This window comes from Myotis nattereri (assembly GCF_964212035.1).
Source record: "Myotis nattereri genome assembly, chromosome: 7".
In the NCBI taxonomy this organism is placed as follows: Eukaryota; Metazoa; Chordata; class Mammalia; order Chiroptera; family Vespertilionidae; genus Myotis; species Myotis nattereri.
Window position 1 is genome coordinate 70,605,450 of NC_138082.1, and position 26,764 is coordinate 70,632,213.

The 26,764-nt window shown below is 35.1% G+C and overlaps 1 protein-coding gene across 2 annotated transcripts in view; it reads left to right on the plus strand.

Moving 5' to 3' along the window:
• Positions 1-26,764, plus strand: part of LRP1B (LDL receptor related protein 1B) — a 1,698,272-nt gene that overhangs the window by 313,804 nt on the left and 1,357,704 nt on the right. For both annotated transcript variants that reach the window (XM_081095916.1, XM_081095917.1), the window contains exon 2: positions 9,820-9,942. In XM_081095916.1, the coding sequence (XP_080952042.1) occupies positions 9,820-9,942 (123 nt within the window). The remainder of the gene's footprint in view (positions 1-9,819; positions 9,943-26,764) is intronic.

Sequence of the window (26,764 nt, forward strand, 5' to 3'; positions counted from 1 at the left end):
TGTATTAACTAAATGATTATGTTTAAAGTATTTTAAAATAGGAAAAATTTGATTGAAAAATATATTTTAAACTCAAAGTAGGAACATGAGATATGTAAAATTATAGTCTTTGAAGAACCATTAATGGTTAAAACACAGCATAAAGAATAGGAGGAGATCTTGCAGCATCCCCGAAACAGCCAAAGCCTAACCATCTGCTTCATATCTCACTAAGCCTAGAGATGAGAAAAAAGATGTGAATTTTGATACCCCCTGGGAGTGGGATGAGGATCACATAGGATTTAGAGAATAGAACTTGCAAAGAAATGTCAATTATTTAGGCTTTTTCTTTTAAATTTAAGAAGGCAAACTGTCAAAATTTTCCTCTTTCTTAACAATGTAGTATATGAAATAACTCTGCATAGACGTTTCAGTGGGCTTTTGAGAAAGGGCAGGTAAAAAGAAAATAGAGCATTCCCACTGCAATTTCAGAAAAGAACACAGAACTGAAAAGAATTTGTCTAATGATAATATAACTCAAGGCAACCATATTGAATGTACTGGTGTCATTCAATTGAATATATATATATATATATATATATATATATATATATATATATATATATATATATTGTTTCTTGATAAATAAAGGACAGGGTTTTTTTATCCTGGTGGTTTAACTTGTTTCTTAGTTTCCAACAGGTTTCTGCGGAGTGCCTTATAATTTTCCATATCACTGCCCTAATAAAACAAGGAGCCTGTGAATGTTTAAATGATCAAGGAAAAAAACGTTCTTCTTGAAAATTAAATGTCAGATTGGATTTGAAATGTTTACAGTGATACTTTTTCATTTATTCATTATGATAGAAATGATAAATGAGCAAAGTTTCTTCCTGGGGATAATGTACTTCTTTAAATTTTCAATTTTGTCTTAGTTTTATATAAGATGTTTTTGTGAATACGAACTGCCATTTGCAGCACTAAAGACATTTGGTGCCTAATAAGGCATGGGGTGATTGCAAATTTGGTAGCCAACAGAAATCATAAAAATATATAATTAACTATAATTTTTCCGTAATAGAAAGATATATAGTTTTGCATTTTCTCATCTCATAAGAATATACACACTCACTTCTCAATTCATGTATTTCCCATTGAAGGATGTCATTTATCTGAACATTTATGGTGTGTTTTTATAAAACCCTATTATGTGCTTCTAGGCATTATTGCTGGCTTCAGATGTATTTTGACTGTCATTTGACATCAAGGAGAAATAAAAGGCGTTTTATATGAGTAGACAGTGTTGAAACTAACAGAAACTGATTTAGGAGAAAAAAAACACCTTTAAATTAGTGTAAAATAGTTGGCAGCTTGCTTGTTTCCTGCTCATTTAATCAGACTTACAAAAGGGATATGTGTTTGTGAGATGGGGGACTGGTATTAGTTTTCCGTTGCTGTTGTAACTTAGTACCTTAAAGCAACACATTTATTAACTTACAGTTCTGGAGGTCAGAAGCCTAAAGAGTATCTACAGGACTGAGTTATTTTGGAGGTTCTATGTGAGAATTCATTTTCTTGACTTTTCCAGCTTTGAGATGCTGCCCACATTCCTTGTCTCTTGGCTCTTGGCATCTGCAAATTGCACCAGTTCTGCTTCTGTGTCCATGTCTTCGCTCCTCTCTGACTTTTATAAGAACCCTTGTAATTGCATTGGGTTCACTTGAGTATTCCAGGCTACTGTCCTAGCCTCAAGATTCTTAACTTAATCACATCTGCCCAGTCCCTTGTACTGTGTATATATTCTCAGGTTCTTGGAATTAGCATGTGGTCATTTGGGGGTTGCCCTTATTTAGTGTACTACAGGACTCTTATTCAAACATTTGAATGGTCTCTCTTAATCAGTCTTAGCTTCAGTGATAACAGAGCACTAGGCAGAGCTGTAGACTAGTTTTAAAGTACAAGAACATGTATACATATTTTGTGTGAGCACATATGTCTATAGTTTGATTAATTAACTTTCTAAGTTATCAATAATGATCCAGCAAGACAATGGGAATTATTAATTAAAAATCGTGTTACCATTGAAGTATGGTTACTCTTCATTACTAATTGCCCCTTTAATTTAAGCTTGGGTGGGTTTTTAATAAAGGCTGAATTTAGCATAAATAAATGATACCACAAATTATAATCCTATTTTACATAATAAAGTTTATTTTTAATACACCATGCATTTTATGAAGGAGATATATTCTTTGGTACACTGAAACTAGCAGGTTTGACCACATTTTACCTAACTTCTCCCATATCAGCCTCCCAAAATTTGAATAATTCAAATATGTTTTTGTATTGCTATTAAACATGGACTTAAATGGTGAGTTTCATTTTATCTTACACTTAAAGTGATGATATTCCTAAGAAATTATCTTTAAAAAAAACACCTATCATTAACATATCCAGCAAAGTTACCATTGTACAACCAGCTATTGTAAAAGTGTAATTTTCAGTGTAGTTAAGAGACGCTGGAGGATAACACAATCTCTCTCAAGTTTGATTTTTAGTGTTCATGGAGGCTTTAATTTTATATGGTATAATCTTTACTACTCAGGGTATTTTATTTAACCATGGGAGAACTTAGTTTTATTTTGGTGATTAACTAAATAAAGCTATTTATTATTCTGATAAAAATGCAGAACACACTTGGGTTTTTCTTCCCTCCCTCTCTTTCTAAAAGAATATATAATTCTTTACATAAAATTTTTTTTTCATTGAAATCACCTTTTCAGGAGAAAATATGAAAGCTAGGAAGGCTCTCTGGCCTTCAGGAGCTCTTCATCCAGGAGCTATAATACACAGTAAACTAAAATGTGAGCTTTGTGGTGATTTGAGTAGAAGGTGATGGAACCAGTGATGGACAAAGAAAAAGTTGATTGTGGAAGTTTTGATTAAAGGAACTGAAATGTCATTAAAAATGAGAAAAGGACTAGACTTGAGTTATATGGGAAAGGGCATTCTAAGCAAAGGAAGAAACAGGAAAGACATGGAAATGATATATTTAGGAACGTGAATAGAACAGTATGGAGAACTAAAAATGTATGCTGAGTGGTGAAAAGGTAGCAAAAGAAAGCTTCGGAACAAAATGTCTTTAACCATATTATGAAAAAAAATTAAATAGAATTCTGAGGAATTTATTCTTCATCTACATTTGTACGTTTTTTGAAATAGGTGAATATAAAGAAAAAAATAAGGTAACTCTTGATGCTTGATAACTAACATCATTCCTTTAACTTATAGGAGCTTTATCAAAATTTGAAGATACATTAGTAATATATTCTGTAGATCTGTGTAGGAATTCTGTTCTCCTGGTAATGACTGATTGCCTGTTTACATATAAGAAGAAAGAGAATATAACCATATTTCTCTCTTAGCAGTTATAAATGGTATATTTTAATTAGCCAACCTATGTTTAAGTTAAATAAGATATAGATATATTAAATAACTATTGTTGATGTTAACTAAGTTCTGAAAACCTTCTATAGCATTTCCCTAATACTTACCATGTGCAAAAGTTGTACCTATTCTTTAACTTAGCTAGGATCAATATCAGACGCCTCATGGATTCAGACATTAAATGGGGACTATACCCCTCCTTTGCCTTTAATTTGTAATTGGCTACCAGAGTTCATTATTTATATTTCCTTTAAATGTCCCTGTAGTGTCCTGTTATGCAGTAGTATCAATTTGTTGATAAACTAGCACTCTCATTAGTATTTAAATAGGACATAAAATGTCAACTTCTAAGGGAAATGGCATAGCATTATTATAAATTAATTATGGTAAAATGCTCAAGGAGCTGTAGGCTACATAGTTATTTAATAGGCCCTTATTGACAGATACTAGTTTTAGTGTTTGATTTTTACAGTTCTTTATTTTAAAGATCAAAATTAGCAATTCATCATGATATTACAACAAAAAAGGTAAGTTAGCTAGTCTGTGGCAACTCATGTATTTAAGTTTTTCAGCAAAGACTACTTCTATCCTACTTCTGAAAATAATATTGCAAATTTTATTACAAGAAGTAATTAGATGTTTCCTATAGGTGCGGCAGGACTATCATAATATTTTCTCATGCCAGGATGAATCTAAACTCAGTAAACTCCATAGGCTATGATTGTCTTAATCTTTTCATGTCTTTCGGTTGTAAAAGTCTATTATTAAGAGATAGACATGGTACTAGCTTTGATCTTCTTCCTTAGGGATGTAAGGGAAGCTGGCTGCACTTTCTTGTAAGCTTCTTGTTTTAATTACAGTGTATAACATTATGTTTCACACAATAGGAAGACATTTAAAATAAGATTAGTGTGGCTATCTCAGAAGTGTAGCATGAGGCATAAAACAGGATGAATGAAAAATACCCACACGCACAACATATTGAGCTTCTGATTCCAGGAACTCAATTCAGTGAATATATTTTTAAATAATCACCTTGAAATACTGAACATCCATTCATTTGAATCCTATAATCAGTGCTTTTAAAAACTGATGGGAAATGGAGTATCTGGCTGAAAATAATTAGGTGGGTTGTAGGAAGCTATTCTTTTAAAAAATATATATTTTATTGATTTTTTACAGAGATGAAGGGAGAGGGATAGAGAGTTAGAAATGTCAATGAGAGAGAAACATCAATCAGCTGCCTCCTGCACACCCCCTACTGGGGATGTGCCCGCATACAAGGTACATGCCCGTGACCAGAATCGAACCTGGGACCCCCCAGTCCGCAGGCCAACACTCTATCCACTGAGCCAAACCGGTTAGGGCAGGAAGCTATTCTTAATGGCTGTTTCTCAGAGGAATAATAATTTTTTTTTTCCCAAAATGCAACAATATAAATTGTCTTTAAAAGTTGAAACTTGCTTTGCAAACTGATAATATCCAGGGGTCCTCAAACTACTGCCCGCGGGCCACATGCAAATACAAATATTGTATTTGTTCCCGTTTTGTTTTTTTACTTCAAAATAAGATATGTGCAGTGTGCATAGGAATTTGTTCATTTTTTTTTAAAACTATAGTCCGGCCCTCCAACAGTCTGAGGGACAGTGAACTGGCCCCATGTTTAAAAAGTTAGAGGACCTGATTATAGACTCAGTAGGTAAATCCCTATAGGTCTATCTTACTTCTGGGGGAGAAAAAGTTTTGAATCATGATGGATTAGTGATGGATACATAAGAATACCTAATGAGGACGGGTAATTTGTGTATTTTCCAAAGGGACTTTCTTCTTAGATTTTCCCAGGGGATTATTCTGTATCCACGGCCTAATGTAGGTGAACAATTTGATATTAATACAAAACAAAATGAACACAACACTCAACTGTCAAATATATACTTTTCGATCTTAGCTGGATCCTCTTTAGCCTTAGAGAGAAATCCTTCACCAAATTTCTAGTTGATTCCATTCCAGTTCCCCATAGCAGTTATTCTAAATCTTTACCACTTTTTCCAATTTTACTCCCTCAATTTCCAAAAGTCTTTCTGTACAGTTCTTTGAGAAAACAAAACCATGTAAGAACACCTTAATTTTATTTCCTACCAGCTAATAATTTATCTTTTTTTTGTCCTTTCTTTTTTGCTCCCAGTATTGTTTAGGTTCTCATTGCAGCCCCATGAGTTTTCCTTGGGAAAGGGCTTCGCTTTCATATCCTTCCTGAGCCTCCAGTCTCTCTCTTTCTTCAGTGGGACCTTTACCTCAGCCTGCAAGTCTATGCCATCTTTTCAGAACTCATCATACTTGAATTTTGTCACCAGTGATCCCCTTCCTCAATCCAGTTATTGAAATTCCACATATTTTTAATGAATCTCCTTTCCCCTTGCCCTTCTCCTTTCCTATTTCTGGCTAAACTTTGTCTTCTCTGTCTCCTTGCTTGACTTATGCCTCTCTCTCTCTCTCTCTCTCTCTCTCTCTCTCTCTCTCTCTCTCTCTCCCACACACACACACTAATTCCCCACTTTAATTTCAGCTACACGTATTCCCATGTTTTCACTGTCTTCTTACAGTTTCAGTTCTGTTCTGTGTTTCCACTTTTGATGCTTCTCCTGAATTTCAGGCTTAAATATATCACTGTTTAATGCATATTTATTCGTTTAAAAAATATATATTTATATTGATTTTGGAGAAGAAGGGAGAGGAAGAGAGAGATACAAACACTAGTGATGAGAAGGAATCATTGATCGGCTGCCTCCTGCACACCCTACACTGGGGACCAGCCCACAACCCAGGCATGTGCCCTGACCGGGACGCGGACTGTGACCTCCTGGTTCATAGGCTGACACTCAACCACTGAGCCACACTGGCCAGGCTGCATATTTATACTTGAATGTCTCCCAAGTACAGCATACTCAGGATATTACAAAAACAGTTGGCAAGTAATACATTTGAGGTCAAAACCTGAATTCAGGATTTTGACATGTAATGAAATGGTGAGCAAGGTATTTGACTTCAGTTTCCTCAGCAAACCCTGTCGTGAAACTTCATTTCACCAGCACGCTTGCCCACGCAGCCATCTCTCTCACCTGTTACTGCAATAACATCCTTGGTGATCTTCCCACTTCATTGTACTCTTTTCTCAATGCAGTAGACAGAGTGAGCCTTTAACAAAAAGTGAGTTAGATTGTGTCTCTCTACTCAGGAACTTCCAATGGTTTCCCATCTTGGCTTTTAGCAAAACTCAAACCTTCATGTGCCACCCTCAACCCCATCTTCCCCGAATCCCTGACTTCAGTTTTTCATCCTGTCATTTTTTCCCAGCACTCTGCCCTCCTCAATTTTCCTTACTTTGCTGAGCTCCCTCTTGCTTCAAGTGCTTAGCACATGACCTTTTATTCAAATGGATGCCACTCTCACCTCCATAAGCCTTTATTCAAATGTCACCTTCTCACTGACAGATTCTCTAACTTATTTGAAATTTACCTCCATCCTTCCGGTCTCCAACACTTAATCCCCGTCTTGTTTTACTGTTCTCCATAGGGCTTCTTCCTAATATTCTACACAATTAACTCATTCAGATAGTTTTTGTTCCCACTATAATGTGCCCCATGATGCCAAGAACTTCTCCTTTGTTTTTCCCCCCACCATTGTATCTGCAGGCCTAGTAGTAGAAGCTCAATAATAATTGCTAAAAAAAAAAAGAAATGTACAAATTAAGATATCGGAGGTGGCACTTTTTTTTTTTTTAGCTAAAAAGCGCTATAAATATATTAGTTATTTCCTCTATTATCTCTACTATTATTATTTTATGCCCACATGACTGTACATTTAAACACACACGCACAAACACAGTTTTTTTTTCTATGTCCTACCTTGGTTTTGAGATGCTATCTAATCAGTTTCTGAGGCGATTTACTTTGAGTCATCTTTAAGCTTTTCAACCATTTATTCACCAATTTTAACTCTTACACTATGTGGAGCAGAATATTCATTTTAGTTCCTACTACTTTAGCTCAATCATCTTGAACTTGTCTCTAGATAATTACAATAGCCTACACACGAATTTGTACCATATTTTATCATAAATATCCTTCCTTAAATACTTTTTTCATGGCTTCAAATGATCTACAAAATGCTTTCTACAGTAATCAAGGTCCTTCATTACTGACCCTGACCTATGTTTTTGTGGTGCTATTTTCCAACATGATAAATTGTTCTTTATGGTTCTTTTTATTTCTTTTTACTTCCAGTCAGGAGTTATTGATTATTCACTGAGTCAGGCACTATGCAATGGCGTTTAGTAAGGTACTATCTCTTTTCCCCTCGCCTCATAGCAATTTGTTATAGTTTGGGAGGAATGAAGGAGGAGAAAACTTGGCATTTGAGATCATACATCAAATGCACAGTAGCTATAGGTACATTGAAAATGTATTCTCATTTTTTTGAGACAGACTTGGTTTATACATTTTGTCTGGGTATAATTATTACTAAATTTTTCTATATTATCAGAACTTGTCCTTGTTTGCTGATAAATTATAGCATCTCTTTATAAGCAAAATAATTTGAGTTTTATCCTGTTATGAACTGTAGAAATTATGGGACTTTTTAAGCAACATTTAAGTTGCTGTCCCTTAGCATTGGAACACACTTATACATGTGACATAATGTTGGGTGGAGAAAACCCAGGTTATATAACCTGAATGTCATCTTAATTTTAGTAGAAAACTTTTATTTGTGTCAAATAAATTTAATAGCTACTGTATTAGCATTTTTTTTTCACATCCTTGTCAGGAGTGTCCTATATTTACTCTTCATTTATTCATAGCCTTCCATATTTAAAGTTGTGCTTACATCCCCAAACTATTTTTTGATTCATCTCTATCTCTTTCTACTTTGTGGTCTCTCCTTTTAGCAGCTATTTTTTTTTAATCATTTAATTGGCAACTTTTTGTATACAAAGTACTTTTTTTTAATTCCTGGATCTGTTGGCATGGTAGTCTGCTGGATCCTTGAAGGCAAAGAATCTTTGATTGTGTAGCACTGAGTCTAGGGCCAAATACAAAATATAATCAAGAACTTAACTGTTTTATGTAAAAAATAGCAATATGATAGCAGTGGTATGGAGTGTGGCATTGATGGTAAGTGCATTGAAAATATAATAGGATAAGACAATATTAATTTTCAGGAAATATCTATAGTTTATACCAATGTCTATAGATTAAAGATGTGGGTTTGACATGTATATTTATTGAAAATTATGTTTTGATGGTAGGAAAGACATTGAGGAAGAGAAAGGAAAGGTATACCATATTTTATCAAACCATTGCATGGGAGATCATCATTCTTTTGTAATTTCTGAGGTAAAAGTGCCAATTAAGTTATGGTTCAATGTTTTCGTATCACTTATAAATTTCATTTGATATATATTGAAATGCCTATTTATTTATGGATTTTAAAAATAATTGAATCATCCCTGTATATACATAACAAAAGTGTAAGTTGTATCAAAGGACTAAGGTGTTGTCAGCACTCCATTACATTTGAAGGTCATTTATTATAAGAAATGTTTTCTTCAGTTAAAATATAAAAATGAAATATTTTTATTGAATTGATTTATAGTGTATAAGTAAGTATAAGTAAGTATATTGCAAAGAAACAACATCTGATGAGTTTGCTAGGATATGAAGAAGGCCCTAAATATTCTAAAACATAAAGGGAAAATAATGGGCATTTTGGATGCAACTGAGTGTAGAAATCTGAGTTACAGCAAAACTTTATGGAAGTGTACTATAACTTTTGCTGTTCAGCAGCTGAAGCTGTCACCTGGGAAGTTTTAGCCAAGTGTACAAGAAAATATTATGAGATTGGGCATCTAATTAGTGTAGAGACATGAAGCTATGGCATTGGTATGGAAAGTTAAGAACTAAATATGCAGAGTTTCGGTTTAGGTACACTAGTTATTGTTTATTACAGGTGTTTGTTTGTTTTTTTTCCCTTGGAGCAAAGGAGGAATAAAAATGTCTGTGTTCAAAATGTCAACATCTATAAACTCACTTGGTGAGATTCTATGTGCCTTATCCAGTATGACAAAACCGCTAGTCATAAACATAAACAGAATTCATAACAATTTCCAGAACAGACTGTGTGAGACTACATCAAAGTCAATTCTATCAATAAGGTGGACTTGAGCAGAGTGGCTAAAATTAAGAAAATAATTGGCTTAGCTTTACAGCTGAGTAGAAAATGTGGATCACATTCATGTACCTTTTATGTATTGGTTTCTCACATTTCATCTTTGTACTGCTCTTGTGTTCATGTTCAGATCAGTCATATTTTATTTTGAAACATTTTCATTTTCAGATCAGCAGTCCTGTGATCCTGGTGAATTTCTTTGCCACGATCATGTGACTTGTGTCTCCCAGAGCTGGCTGTGTGATGGGGACCCTGACTGCCCTGATGATTCAGACGAGTCTTTAGATACCTGTGAGTAGAAAGGTTTTCCTGCCATTCAGGTTTACCTTACATGTGAAGCTAAATGTCAGTTGTTTCACGGTTGGCTGATGTTGTAGTTGATTCTTTTTCTCCACCTAGCCTGAGAAACTCGAAACTTTCATTTATGTTTCCTTTAAAATGACTATGTGAATGAAAGCACAAAATGCAATTTCAGAGCGTGAACTGACTTATGTAGGGAAGAAGATGCAAGGTTAATTATTTCAAGGTGATGGTGTTAGTCCTAGAGAAAAATGACTTGATGAGGAAATTAATCCTTTGAAACACAGCACTAAAAGGGAATAAGACCCTCTCCAAAAATTTATCTCACACACTTTGAGTGAGAGGAACACATAGGCATGAAAAGAGAAAAAATAGATTAATAAAAACAAACTCTAATGTAGAAATCAAATGTGTAAACCCATACAAAGGAATATTATTTGGCAATAAAAAGAAGTACTCATACATGACACATGGATAAAGACTAAGGGGAAGGAGCCAGTCACAGAAGACCACATGTGGTATGATGTCATTCATATGAAAGATCCAAAATTGGCAAATATATAGACACAGAGAATGGATGAGGGATGTAGTAGAAGGCAATAAGGGCTGACTGTTAATGAGCATGGGGTCTCTTTTTAGTGAGATTCAAATATGCTAAAATGGGATCACAGTTATGGTTGTACAGTTATGTTAATGTATTTTAAAACATTGAATTTTACATACTAAAAGGGTTGAATTATATGTTAATTTTATCTTAATAAAGTTGTTTAAAAATGGGAATATAGCTCACAGTTGTGCCTAGGGGTGTAGAATAGCACAGTAATGTGAAAAGAAAATTTTTATGATTATTAATAAATGCTCTTACCATATGAAATCATATTATATATGATTAATATTATATGCATATGATATATATATTATTTTTAAGCTTCATCCTCTCCTTTTTAAGTGTAATCTAGGAGTTCTTTCCTCATTAGCTGGAAGGATTTTCATAGCATAATCAGAATAAAAGGATAATTATTGAATGTTGGTACTGGAGTGTTGCATTTCTGTCCTGATCCTCCCAACAAATTCCTAATGGGGAAAAAATTACAGAAACATGAGATATATTTTTGCTATCCATATGCAGGAAAGCCAGGTTGAAGGTGAGATGCCATGGAACTGTGTACTTGGCACAATGCAAAAACAGTTGAGAAAAAAATGACTTGACAGCTTACCTAGACTGATGCTGGTGAAGAACCGAGAATGATGGTGTCTCTTTGTGCTCAAGAGTGAGATGAGTCAGAGAATCAGACTGGAGAGGATTTGTGGTGTAGAACAGGAGCCAGGACCTGGATGGTCAAAACTAAAGCCCTGGGAGAGAAAACCTTAGAGTAAATGTCAAATTGTGTAAATGACAAATACTCTGCTACCCGCCCTCGCTCAATTCCTGCTACTAGAACATGGCTGATACCCAGCAAGGCCACATCAGTGGACCAGAGTTGTGTTTGACAGCTGTCTGATTGGACATTTGCTCTGAATGATCAGTGTCTGCACCACAATGTTCTTAAATATTTTGAATATCCACCCTGCCCATAAAATAGACACCACTTTGGTTTTTGGAAAAGGTGGGTCCTTCAATTCAGAGATTAGGGGCTTCAGCAGACTGAGGCCTCAAATTAGAAATCGCATGTGGGTTAAAAAAAATAAGTTTTTCTGCTCATTTTTAAAAATGAAATTCTTACCTATTCAAGACATTTTTATCAGCTTTTAAGTATATAGCTATTTTCTTCTCTAATAACATTTTATGAATTAGATTTAAAAGTATTTATTTTGGCCATTCTTATTCTGTTCTCAAAAATCAAAATTGCTGAATATCCTTAAAGGAAACACTAAAACTATTGTTATATCAATGTAGCCATATAACAAAGACAGAGAAATAACTATTTTTCTACCTGGGCATTTAATCTGGACAACATATTTGGATCTACATATAATTAGCTTATTTCCCATCAATGGTTTCAGATAATACCAGTTGAAAGCTGGACAAGCATAGAAAAAACCCTTTATAAAACATATAAGACTTTTGGATTTTAAATTCCTCAACACAGATGTTCACAATTACCATTTTTCTAATCCTAGTGCTTTATAATGTGTTGTTTCACATCATTCATATTCAGTCATCACTGATATCCATAAAATAATTGCAAAATTTTATGACATTAATGTACACATTCAATGTGAAAGATAAATACTAGAAATATAAAACCATAAAGACTGATTCTTAGGAAGGGTGATTTTGTGCTCAGAATATGAACAAATGTATGTTATACATTTTGGTTGGAAGTACGTGTATCTACAAAATATTAGATGAAAACAGTTGAAGCAATACACTTATTTTTCCTAAATCCACTTCGCCTTTAATATGATAAGAAAACCAATACAACATGGAATTTATTACAACATTGTAAAAGCTCTGAAATGATGACAAAATTCTTATAGGAAAAAAGGGGGATATTGTCAAGGAAGAAGAAAAGCTTTTGTTGTGAAATGCTGATGACTGAAATGCTTAGAAAATAAACCTGCATACAGAACAACCTAGATGAGGTTTCTAAAATATGAAAATGGATAACTTTCACAATTTATAACTTACCATTCAATATGAGAAAGCATTCTTTAGCCTTATATTAAAAATGAAAGTCTAGTTTTCTCCACATTGTTTGAAGTAACTTCAAGTGTCCAAATAAATGGCTAATCATCTTCAAGTCCTATGAGGACATGAGAATAGAAAATCAGGGAAATCAAATCACCATCCTTCAACTCGGCTTTCAGTTCGGGTGTTAGTCTCGAGTTGTGTGTGACAAGAATTTAAATGGAAAGTGGGGACAGTTATTTGTGAAATGAAAGCTTGGGACCACCTGTGGCTGGAAAATTTTCTTGAAAGGCACTTTTATTTCGAAGTGTTCAACATTTAATTCCTTCTAGGATTTTCTGTTGAATGCTTAATGATACTTCCTTTCCAACAATCAGCTCCAGCTGATGTATGATATTTTCAGGGAAATTGAATTTAATGTACTTTAAACTGGTTCTTTCTTTTTAAGCCAGAACTGTATGGGTGCTGCTATGTCTCCTTCCTTCCTGTTACCCTGTCCTACTCCCCAGTCAGAAAATTATTTAGCGGGCACATTAATTATAGATCATATTTTCGATAGATGACTCACTGGCCAACAGAGGAGAATAAAAATGGCCTTATAAGAGGGAAATTGCAACTTGGAAAGTTGTGATAATTTGCACATTGACTCTGCCCTGTCCTTCTGCAGGAACCAGCAAACTTTTTCTATACAGAACCAGGTGGTAAATATTTTAGATTTCATGAATCCATGTGATCTCTGTTGAATATTATTCTTGTGTTTTAATTGCTTTAAAATAGAATGCACATTCTCAGCTTATAGTCTGTACAAAAACAAGGCAGAGGACAGATTTGGCTGGCTGTGGTTTGTTAACCCCTGTTGTAATGTCATTGCTGAACTGTATTCTTTGTGAAATTATAAGGGTGGGCCTGTGCCCATGTAGAGTCACCACAGGGAACAGAATAACGCCTCACAGTGGAAGCACGTGGCATAGAGCTGTGTGTGTACTCACTACCATGGAGTGCCAGTCTCAGGCCATATGGTATTTTCCGCAAAAGGTAGGTTTGTTCTTCTATTTTAGTAGGTTTATTCTCCTTATTTATTAGGATTACACTTGAACACATGGAATAGAAACAATAGCTTAACCAAATAGGGGTTCATATTTTTTCACATAAAAAGTAAAAAGGTGGAAAATTCAGTATTAATGTCAGATCTCGAATGGCACCAGCTTTCTCTATCTTTCTGCTCTGCCATGCTCAGCATGGAGTTGTCAGTCGTACACCCACAGTATCAATGCTCTACCTCTGCCAGTAGATGATTCCATTTTAGGCAGAAAGAAGGGAAAAAGTAAAGGAAAAAGGCAAGTGCTAGCTGATTTCTGTTTTACAGAAAAGCAGTAACTTTCACAGAAAGCAATGTTAGAATGTGCTGTTGATAGATATCTGCTTCATCAGAGCTGATCAGATGAAGTATGGATCAATGAGCATTTTCAACAGGGCTTGTTACTCCTTCCATCCCCCCTCCCCCCGCAAAAAAAAAAGGTGGCTCTGCTAGTACAGAAAAGGGGAGAATAGATATTGGGAAGGCAAAGGCACCAGGCAGCATATGCCATAGTCTCTCTTCTCTTCACTCTCTTTTCTCCTCTCCATCCACTACACAGGAGGTTACACCCCTAGCATATGATCAGGGCTTCTGCATCTCAACTACTGGTCTCCAAGTCAAGTTCCTTCTCAAATATCTTTTCTCCTTGGCAGCTAACTTAACCCTTTTAGGACCCCATTACCTCATTTGTACAATGGACATGATAGTGCTTGCCTCATAGTGAATTGTTTAGAAAATGCCTGCTCCATAGTCAAATCCCCTCTTTACTGCACACCCCGTTCTGCATCCCAGATGCTCAGGGCTCTGAGCAAGCACCGTACCCCTAGGGTCTTCTTATGTACAGTCCTAACTGCCCCCATAGCCAATTTTTACTTAAAGTCAGTTTATTCTCTAAGGATGTGACTAGGAATAGGATTAATTTACCACATGCACACATTCATGTTAAATTGTTAAAAGTTTTTAATAATTAGATATATTACATGTAAACATTAAGACAGATTTTGTATAGAGATTATTTTGGGACAGGAGGCGTTTTCTAGGAACTCTTAACAAAAACACCATGTTGACTGATTAACTAAAGTTAAAATATATTCATGAAAGTCATGTTAGTGAGTAATATTTCTTAATTGACACTGCAGTCCTGAAATTTAGATGTTATGTCATTTTAGGAAATTGAGTTTATGGGCCTTCTGTATTCCTCTAAGTTGGCTGTAATTGGTGAAAGCAGAATTCAAATTGATTTGAACTTGCCCTCCTTTTTTGAAATACTGAGGAAAAGAAGGATCAAAGTCCTAAGAGGACCCCATAGGCCACCTAATTTATAAATATGGAGTCATTTTAAAAACATGGAAGGCTATCCCAACAGAATTGTGAGACATTGGCTTTGGGAGTGAATCATTCTAATTGGATATTGCAGTAAAAATAACAAGTCTCCCGGGTAATAAGAATAGCAGCATTTATAACAAAATGAAAATGGCTGTAAGTTATTAGGGTTAGATGTGCCTCTACATGGAGTGACTATTGCCTTTATTATGTTTCTATTGTATGATTTTAACTTTATTTAATAACAGGAGGATATTAAGGAACTTCTTGTATTCACATAATGACCTTTCCCCTAGGTATAAGGTAGAAATTTCCTTTTAAACTTTCTTTCTTTGACAGAGGTCAGAAACAAGGTGGGCGATTATTAGTAAATAGATATTGCTCTTTAAACATACGTAGTAGAATAGAGCACTGAAAGTAGACTACAGGAATAGTAAAATGAAGTGTGGTCCTTGTTTGTAAGTTGTAGTGATTTAGAGGTCGCTGTGCAATGAGCTAATATATGAGGACCCCAAAGCAGAGTTTTTTGTCAGGTAGAGAAGCTGAAATGGTCTTACACATTAAAATAAAAGCATGTGAGACCCAGGAGGGCAGTTTGTGTCTCTTTCAATTCTTTTTGTTTTGCTCTTCATTTTACTGTGAGGCTCTTCATTTTAGTAACAGAGAGACCAAAACACTGACCCATCTTTAATGATAAAAAGACTCCCACTTAAGAGTTGATAGGAAGGTTGACATGAAGGTGGGGGGAAATACAATTGTGAATTGTAAGGGCCTAATATTGACTCATTTCCCTAGCACAGTGGGAATGGGATGGGGGAAGGTCTCCTTTCTCTTTATTCTGCCCCACAATGTGCTAACGCATCTCTGCAGTCTGCCTCTGCAAGTTTAAGAAAGGTTGATTGGAGGTGTAGGTGATAAAACTGAGTGCACTACAGTTCCAAGAAGCAAAGCAAGACCAGCATTAAAAAAGGCCTCGCTCTTTACTCAAGAAGTCACAGCTATTTGGTTTTCTGATACAAGACAGGTCACAGGATACAAAGGGACTCATGCCCCTTAGCCTGCACTGGAAACTGCAGGGAATAAAAACTTTGAAATAATGTAAAATAAAGGGGGTAAAATAAAATGAATGGATTCTAGAGACAACTCTAGTAAAATCTCCTTGGCTTAAGGGATGATATACTGTAAACAAGTGCTCTTGCAGAGCTCCGTAGGGACATACTGAAGGCTGAACAAGGAGTCTTCTCAGAAACGGTCCAATCCATCATTTATCCCCAGCTAATCTAGCATTTGGGGTTGGGGATGAAGGCTTCCTACCTTTCCTGGGTGAGCACCTTTCTTCCCGGAGGGTGTTTTATTCTTTATAGTCAGTGTATAACATTTACATTTGAATTTCCAGAAGGGCTTCTAAAATGACATATTTTGCTAAATTAAGCTCTAAAGTATGTTGTGTTCTAAGAACTTATTTTAATGGCAATGTCTTCCTTTTTTTTCTCCCTTCCCTCACATCTTCCATCATCCTTCCCTGAAAGCAGGATATAAAGCCCTATTGTAACATGACTATAGAATTTTCAGTAGGATGAAAAGTGTCATCATTTTACTAATTTATATCTTGGCCCTGTTCAGATTCAGGCAGCATAACTGACTTTGGGTTGAATTTTTAAATTAAAATCTTTGTAACATTAGCTTTCCTAATTTTCAGTACGGGGAAAATTGCTCAAAAAAAAGAAAAGAAAAGAAAATTTCATGAGAGAATGGGTAAAAACAGAGTAGGTTGGAGAATACCAGTAAATGTGGCTTATAGCAACCCACTCAGCCTACAAGATCTCTCTCTCTCTCTCTCCCTGTCCCCCTCTCTCCCTCTCTCCCTGTCTCTCATCTCTCTATATCTCTCTTTTTCTCAAGAAAAAAAAAAAGCCTTGTGAGGGAAGGGTCAACCTTAAAAGCTAGGTTGAAGAGGGGAGAATCCCTTAACTGGATACTCAATTGCAAAGAAGAAAGCAAACAAACAAGCAATTACTTCCCAACACTTCTGATGGAGTTGTCAAGAGAAAAGTAATTATTAATGTAAAGGACTTTCCTAGAATTCAACTTACAACCATAAGACTAATTTTAATCTTTCACAAAAAAGAATTGTAGAAATAAGGTGTACTTGTACTTTGATAATGTCTTAAGAATATGTACATTATTATTATTAAATGTCATTTTTTCATTGCAGCTATTTTTTGAGAAATATAGACCAGGCATTGTGTCCATTAAAGCAATAAGAAATCTTGAGACATGAACAAGTTGCTTGGTAAAGAGTCTGTTAACTAATGGGTAACAAGGATGGAATAGGAATCCAGAAATTCTATATCCTAACTTCCTACCATAGCCTCTGTTACAGGCTGAATTGTGCCCCCTCTGAACTTATATATTGAAGCTCCAAATCACCAGCACCTCAAAAAGTTTCTGTATTTGGAGAAAGGGCCTTAAAAGAGCTCTTTAAGGCCAAATGAGGTCATTACATTGGGTCTTACTCCAATCTGACTGGTACCTTATAAAAGCAGGAAATTTTGCAATACTAGGACACACTGGGGCCCTGCACGTACAGATGGAAGAACTCTTGAAGAGTCAGGAAGAGTGTAGCCATCTGCAATCCAAGGGCAGAGGCTAACTCTATCCAACATTTTACTCTTGGACTTCTAGCTTCCAGAATTGTGAGGACATGAAATTCCATTGCTTAAGCCACTCAGTCTATGGTATTTTGTTCTGAGACCCCTAACAGACTAATATAGCATTCTATAATATATCTAACAAAATTCCATTTATTTTATGTCAGTATAAGAATAATGCAGTGACTTAAAAATCCCTCCTTTTCCTTGAAGAGATGTAATATCATAGCACTAAAATTGCAGGCATTGTAATCCTGTTAAAGACATGTGAAATAAAATCACCAGTCAAGCTGATGGAATAAAAGACCCATCCCTGTATTAGTGGTTATAACCCTCTAAGAAAACCTAATTTAGAAAGTGCTATTTGTATGAAAATGAAATATATTTTAAATGAAAAGTCATTAGATGATTAATACAGATATTCTTCAAGTACTTATGGATGATGGGTTGCTCCCAAGTTAAAACAATAGGTTTACCTGACTCTTCCTCCTGGTTACCCAGGACACTCATTTTGAGGTACAGTTGAGGGCCATCTTTGCAGTAATAGTAATAAAACACAAACTTGAAAGGATGACTTACATACCATTAATTTCTGAGAAGACAGTAGAAATGCATAACTGATATATATTAGTATTAACATGGATATTACTAATATCTTATATTAGGTTGCCATAATCTATATTAGATTGCTATCATTTTTAATTTTGAATTGATCACTGGGTTAGGCTATAAAGTAGATAAAATTTGATAGTGAAAAAAAACCATATTTCTTTCTGTACATTGACCTTTGGGGAATTGTGTTATATTTCACTTGCAAATTTGTATATATAAGATAACTAGAGGCCGGGTGCACGAAATTTCTGCACGGGTAAGGTCCCTAGGCGTGGCCGGCAATCAGGGACAATCTGTGGGGCAATTGGCGGGACCCCCCTGGCACCCACCTTGGCTGGCTGATGCCGCCCACTCGCTGGCCCCATCCCGCACCACTGCCACTGGTCACCTCCCTCTGCGGGGTGACTGGCGGGGTAATCAGGGGGGTGGGACCACTGGCATCCGCCTTGGCTGGCCTGGGGCCTGCGGGCTAGGGGCAGAACCTGCATTGAGTGTCTGCCCCCTGGTGGTCAGTCTATGTTATAGCGACCAGTCATCTGCTGGTCTTTTTGTTGTTCAGTTGATTTGCATATTAGGCTTTTATTATATACTATATAATAGGATTCAATTTTTTAAATGAATGACACGCTATGTATTTTTCATTTAAACAGTGAGGACATTTTTGTCATTGTACCAGACTTCTCAATATAAATATGGATTTTCTTTAAGGAAACTAGAAATTAATCAATCAGCAGCTATTTACTGAGGAACTATCTTGTGGAGGTAGTTACCAGGCGTTTCTCTTCAAGTATTTATTCCCATGCCCCACCATGTAGCAGGGCTTTAGCCTATGCTAATTTAGTCTTCTATCCTGAGATTATTTCCATGGTAAATGAGATTATTTCCATGTTAAAGAAGATATTTATGATTAAGTTGGTGATGATATTACTGACACAAAATGGATAATTAATATTATCCAGATGCCCCAATATGATCCTTATATGGTCCTGACAACATCCTTGAGCAGGACATGGGGTATAGTTGACCGGATTGTGTAGGGTGCTAGGATGATGTGGATAGCACAGGCAACAGAGGTGCATATATTTTCCCACAAATGGAAATGAACTGTCTTGAAAAGGGGACACATTTTTCTCATTTGGGTGAAGGCACTATATGAGTCAATGGTAGCTCTTTTTAGGATACTAATCATGGTCCCCTTTTACTGATGATAAAAATAAAGCATGAGGGGAGTTATTTGCTAGAGGTCTTAAAGCAGTTAAGTGACAGAGCTACAGATGAACACTGTGTCGTGTTATACAGTTTTCTAATGAGGCTCAGAGAAATTAAATTCCACTAAGGTTCCCTCCTGACAAAGGCAGGATGTTCTGCTTCTCACATTACATTCAAGTCACGATGCTTTCCATTATACCACACACCACCTGAACATACTCCATCCATATATTTGTATACTTGGCTATTAAATGTATACACATCCAATTGTAATTGAGTGGGAATGACAAGATCAATATGCTAAAGAAAGGCAGGCATAGTAACAACTGGAGAGAGGATTTTAATTATTTTTCTAACCAGAAAGGATATATTTATGAATTTGTAAGTTACTGTATTAACAATTATAAAAGATATATGGCTTAACATTTATATATGCATGTATATGAAGTTTATGTGTATGCATATGAAAAATTTGAATGTGGGAAAACAATATTTTCTTAACCATGTTGCTCACACATACACAAACCACAACACACACACACACACACACACACACACACACTAAGTTAAAAAACACATTGTTGAACATAACTCTGTTCATGATGAGGAGACTTTTATTAGCTTTCTACTGCTGTGCAATGAATTACCACATGTGTAGTATGTAAAACAACTCTCATTTCCTATCTCCCAGTGCTCTAGGTCAGAAGTCTTGGGAGGATCAAATGAGTTCCCTGCTTCACAAGGTTGAGATCAAGGTTTTCCACAGGCTGTGCTCTTATCTGGAGGGTCTAAGGATGTATTTGCTTTAACTCTTAGGTTGTTGGCTGAGTGAAGTTATTGTGATTATGGGACTGGGGTTACACATTTATAATGGCTGCCAGCTTCAGACATTCATAACAATTAAAGGTCACCAATATTCCTTGACAGATGATACCATCCATTTTCAAAGCCAGTAATCCCTAACTTCCTCTTTGGCTACCATATGGAAAAACACCGCTTTTAAAGACCTTAGGTGATTAGATTAAGAGCGTTTGGATAATTACTCTTTTGACATATGATATAATCCTGAGAACATATCTCAGATTCACAGCTGTTGTTTTAAACTTTTTAGGTTTGACTAGTATTTGACAAAGTAGGAGAATTTGCTATTTCTCAAAAATGAAACTGATTTAAAAAAAATCAAAAACAGGTTAATTTATGCTCAAGTAACCACAGTGATCTGTTTGGCTGCCTAGGAAATATTCATAAATGGCCAGTATTGGCTTCCACTTTCAATTTAGTTCCATGATAAACTGGACCTGGGCAACCCAACATGAGTCACATCCTTTGTGATGAGGATTTACACAGCCAGGTTCTTGGTAAAACTTGCTTCAGTATAAAATTTTGCTTCTAACTTTCATTCTCTGTTTCTTAATAGTAATAGTTTGGTTTACAGGGTACTTGTGGATGCTAGAAGCTGAAATAGGTTCAGCACACATAATCTCCACATGAAGAAAATCAAACATAAAAAACTAGCTCAAACACCGTGACCAAGTAGGATTTATTTCAGGGATGCGAGGAGGCTGGTACAATATTCGCAAATCAATAAACGTGATACATCACATAAACAAATTGAGAGAAAAAAATCACATAATCATATCAATTGAGCAGTAAAGGCATTTGACAAAGTCCGAAACCCTTTTCTGATAAAAACGCTCAGCAAAAAAAAAAAAAAAAAAAAAAACCAAAAAAAAACAACAAAAAAACGTGGGGATAGAGGGATCATACCTTAACATAATAAAAGCCTTATATGGCAAACCTACAGCCAACATCATACTCATTGGGCAAAAACTAAAACCATTTCCCCTAAGAACAGGAACAAGACAGGGATGCCCGCTTTCATCACTCCTGTTCTACATAGTACTGGAAGTGCTAGCCACAGCAATCAGACAAGAAGAAGAAATAAATGGAAATCAAATTGGAAAAGAAGTAAAATTGTCATTATTCGCAGATGACATGATACAGTACATAGAAAACCCTGAAGACTTCATAAAAAAATTATTAGATTTAATAAATGAATTTGGCAATGTAGCAGGATACAAATTAATGCCAATAAATCTATGACATTTTTATACACCAATAGTGAATTTACAGAAAGAGATTTTTAAAAAAAAAATCTCATTTACCATTGCACCAAAAAAATTAACATACCTAGGAATACACTCAACTAAGGAGGTAAAAGACCTGTATTGAGAAAACTACAGGACGTTGAAAAAAAAAGAGATAAAGGAAGACATAAACAGATGGAAGAACATACCATGTTCATAGATTGGTAGAATCAACATCATTAAAATGTCCATACTACCCAAAGCAATCTATAGATTCAATGCACTCCCCATTAAAATACCAATGACATATTTCACAGACCTAGAACGAACTCTACAAAAATTTATCTGGAATAAAAAAAAAAAGACCTCAAGTAGCTGCAGCAATCCTGAGAAAGAACAAAGTAGGAGGGATCTCAATACCAGATATCAAGCTGTATTACAAAGCCACTGTTCTGCCTGGTACTGGCACAAGAACAGACATATAGACCAGTGGAATAGAATAGAGAACCCAGATATCAACCCAAACCACTATGCTCAATTAATATTTGACAAAGGAGGTAAAAGCAAAAATGGAGTCAAGACAGTCTCTTCAATAAATGGTGTTGGGAAAATTGGACAGATACATGTAAAAAAATGAAACTAGACCACCAACTTACACCATACACAAAAATAAACTCCAAGTGGATAAAGGACTTAAATGTAAGATGGGAAACCATAAAAATATTAGAGGAATCCACAGGCAGCAAAATCTCAGACATATGCTGAAGTAATATCTTCACCAATGCAGCAACTAGGGCAATGGAAACTAAAGAGAAAATAAACAAATGGGACTATATCAAAATAAAAAGCTTCTGCACAGCAAAGGAAACCATCAACAAAACAACAAGAAAGCCCACTGCATGGGAAAACATATTTGCCAATGTTATCTCTGATAAGGGTTTAATCTCCAACATTTATAGGGAACTCATACAACTTAACAAAAGAAAGATAAACAACCTAATCAAAGACTGGGCAAAGAACCTAAATAGATACTTTTTGAAAGAGGACATAAGGAAGGCCAAGAGACATATGAAAACATGCTCAAAGTCACTAATCATCTGAGAGATGTAAATCAAAACAACAATGAGGTACCATCTCACACCTGTAAGAATGGCTATCATCAACAAACCAACAAAAGACAAGTGCTGGAGAGGATGCAGAGAAAAAGGATCCCTCGTGCACTGCTGGTGGGAATGCAGACTGGTGCAGCCCCTGTGGAGATCAGTATGGAGTTTCCTCAGAAATCTAAAAATGGAACTTCCATTTGACCCAGTGATCCCACTTTTAGTAATCTATCCCAAGAAACTAGAAACACCAATCAGAAAGGATATGTGCACCCCTATGTTCATAGCAGCACAATTTACAATAGCTAAGATTTGGAAACAGCCTACGTGCCCATCAGCAGATGAGTGGATTAGAAAACTGTGGTACATCTAGACAATGGAATACTATGCTGCTGTAAAAAGGAAGGAACTCCTGCCATTTGTAACAGCATGGATGGAGCTTGAGAGCATTTTGCTAAGCGAAATGTGTCGGAGAAGAATAAATATCACATGATCTCACTGATTTGTAGATTATAATCAACAACATGAACTGATGAACAAAAACAGATCCAGAGACAGAGAAGCATCGATCAGATGCTCAAACCTCAGGGGGAAGGTAGGGGAGGGTGAGGGTAAGGGGCAGAGATCAACCAAAGGACTTGTATGCATGCATATAAGCATAACCAATGGACACAGACACCGGGGTGTGAGGGCATGAACGAGAGTGGGGTGGGGGGGGGGAATGGGGCATAAGGACACATATGTAATTCCTTAACCAATAAATAAAATAAAAGAAAATAAAATAAAATTTAAGTGCGATAAATAGATCTATAAACAACTAACTGCTTCAAACAATGTAATGTTTACAGGGGTTGGGACAAAAGTCATTATATACCTTAAATATATAATATAATTGTTTTTATATTGGAAATAAAATAATTTAAACTGAAAAAAGAAACAAACAAAAAACTAGCTCAGTGAAGTAAAGCAACTAGCCTAAAGACACAAAGATAATGAATCTCAGAACTGTGACTGGAATTTACATTTCCTTGACTTACACCTCACTTTGCTTTGTCTTCTCATTTGTGTGTATGCCTCCCAGTAATAAAGTTCTAAACCCCTTCTGTAGTGATTGCATCTGACCATTCATCAGAACAATAACAACAAAAAAGAAACAGAAATATAATTTCTAACTAAACTGCTAAATTTAAAATAAAATGTAGAGGTTTATCTACAAACTAAGCTTGACAATTGCTTCTATATTCCCTCAAGAGCTGGCATGCATGCACACGTGCATACTATACAAACACGCATGCACACACATGCACACACATGCACACACACAAACCATAATCTTTTTTTATAACATAACGGTGCTCTGTTTACTTGATATATATGTGTCTTCTTTTTTTTCTGTGAGAGTATTGGAAATGGGAGAGTATGATTAGAAGGGGAAAATAATATACAGCAAGTATACATGGTAGTCTGCTTGCTTAATTTTCAGAAAGACAACCTAATACAAAAGTGATGAATATCTGTACCAAAACAATTAAGATCACCTTCTGCTTATCAAATATTTTTTCAGGCTGTTTTTACTTTACATGCAACAAACCACTGTAGATCAATTAGCTTACTTTTAATATTCAATAACAACCTAAAAAGCAGTCATATAAATCTTTTGGAAAATCTATAAAAACTTATTTACATTTAACTCCAGGCCCCACTGTCAGGTTTTTGCTCGAAACAGTACTTTTACAATGAACAAGTCTGTGACAGAAATACTGACAGGCCTTAAAGAGAATATTTCCTGATTCTGATAAGATAATTCTTCCTGATACAATTATGTGCACTTTCTCAAACAGAGAATGTTCCTTGCATATTAAACAAAGCCTGACTTTGAATTTTTGAGGTTTCATTCACCAAGAACTGCTTTAATCACTATGCTTTTGACTGGTCAGAGAACTTTATTTTGCTGGTACTATGGTACCATAAGATACTTATATACTTTAAAAAATATATTTGGAATTGTAACAAATGTGTATAAAAGAAATGTGTTATGCCTTTCTTGAGAATATAGACTATTTCCCAAGCTTCTTCTTATTCTCATACCCTTTATATATGCTGCAATACACACTGTAAATCTATAACGGTTAACAAACTGGTTAATCTACAAATTTAAAGTACTATAATATTTTGGTTTTTTTTTAAAAAAATAATGTAGTTTATTCAGAGAAATTTATACTCAAACAGCTGTTTAGGGTAGATTTGATAGGACGAGAGCCTTCCAATATGAGTGGATTTAAATCAGGCTTGACAGAAAAAACACACGCACAAAAATCTTCACTTGAAGTTTTATTTAACTTGAGATTTGTAAGCAGGTGATTTATAGGAGTTTAGGTTTTACAAAATGTAAGCATTTGTCTTGATAAAGTAATTGGAATCAATACTCTCCTATTTTCCTCATTCCAGAGATGCCAGTGAAAACATTTTTGTTGGTAACTTGTATGGCTTAGATCATGCCCTTTCCTGGAGATTTACATAAGTCAAGGGTAAAACACATATATAAGTGCTATGCTAACAGTCAAGATAAGGGGAATAGTTACTTTCTTCAACACTAAAATATTCATTCCAAGGATTGGAATAAATATAGAAGGGTGATGATTCAATCTAAAAATTATACCTAGATGACCTCATAGATATTTTTAAATGAGAACTTTTTGTATTATTGTTTACCAAATATGTACGGCTTGTTCTTATTTATTATCTCTTTTTTTTTTCCAAACTCTTTCATGTTGTCTGTTCAAATACTTGTATTCATACCATTTTCATCTTGCTATTTATTCTGATGGCTCTTGTGCTAAGCATGACTTTTGTCATAACATTTTTCTTTGTGTCATTATGCTATTGAAATGTTAAATCTTTATCTATGGCCTTGTTTCTCCGCCCTCCCTTCTTAACCTGCTTCTTCTCTCTCTTATTTTAAATATCTTAATTCTAATAGTATTTTTTATATTCTCATTTCTACTTTGTGTGTGTTTTGTTTTGTTAATCTTCACCTGAGGATATTTTTTTCCATTGATTTTTATTAGACAGTGGAAGGGATGGGGGAGACAGAGACAGAGAGAAACATTGATGTGAGAGAGACACATCGACTGGTTACCTCCTGCATGGGTTCGACTGGGGCCTGGGATCCAGCCTGTAATCCACATACATGCCCTTAACTGGACTCAAGCCCAAGACTTCAGTCCACTGGCTGACAATCTAACCACTGAGCAAAAACTGGCTAGGGCTATTCTCATTTCTAATGCATTTTTTAAATTTATTATGTTTTATCTTAACTTTTACCTCTCTCTACTAATTCTATTAATTATAACAATTAAATCAGAGCTAATTAATCAACAACTAGTTTAATGTCAATAATATTCCACATTAATTGGGAATAGTAGGGATAAAAAACCCCTCTATCTATGATTGATACAAATATAAAGATATATAAAAAAATATAAATTCTAAAGACTTGCCTCAAATTCTAATATAATCATAATTGACATAACGGAGGTAATATAGTACACTAAGTAAAAGTGAAAATTTGAAGTTTCACAGAACAAATGACTTTAAAGGTCTCTAATAGTACAGAGCAAAATAAATTAAATATATAAATTTCAACAAATAATTCATTCACTTGTGATAAACTAATAACTATGTATTGTAAGTAGTTCACTTGCTATTCTTTATAATGAAAAAGCAAATAAAAATAGAGATTTAAAAATTTGGCAGCATTAATTTTTGGGTGAAAATAGGCCTGATAACTATCAATGGTTTTTAAATTATAATATTATTTGAGTACTTTTTTTGTTCTGAAGTGTTGTGATTTTGCCACTTAACCTTGGAATTTGGACCCAGAGAAATCTTTTGTAAGAACTCTTATTACAGTAATGAGAGTTTAGCTTTTATGTACTATACAAAAGTAGTCAATGTATCTGAATAGTTGTTGAATGTTATCCTTTATGCTAGCAAAAAAAAATGTGTTTAAAGTGTAATAACTTTTTCTTTTTGGAATTACTCCTGAAATTTGAAAGCAGATGGTCTTTTCGAAAGAAGAGCATATCATTCTTCAAAAAAGAAAAGTTGTGATTTCA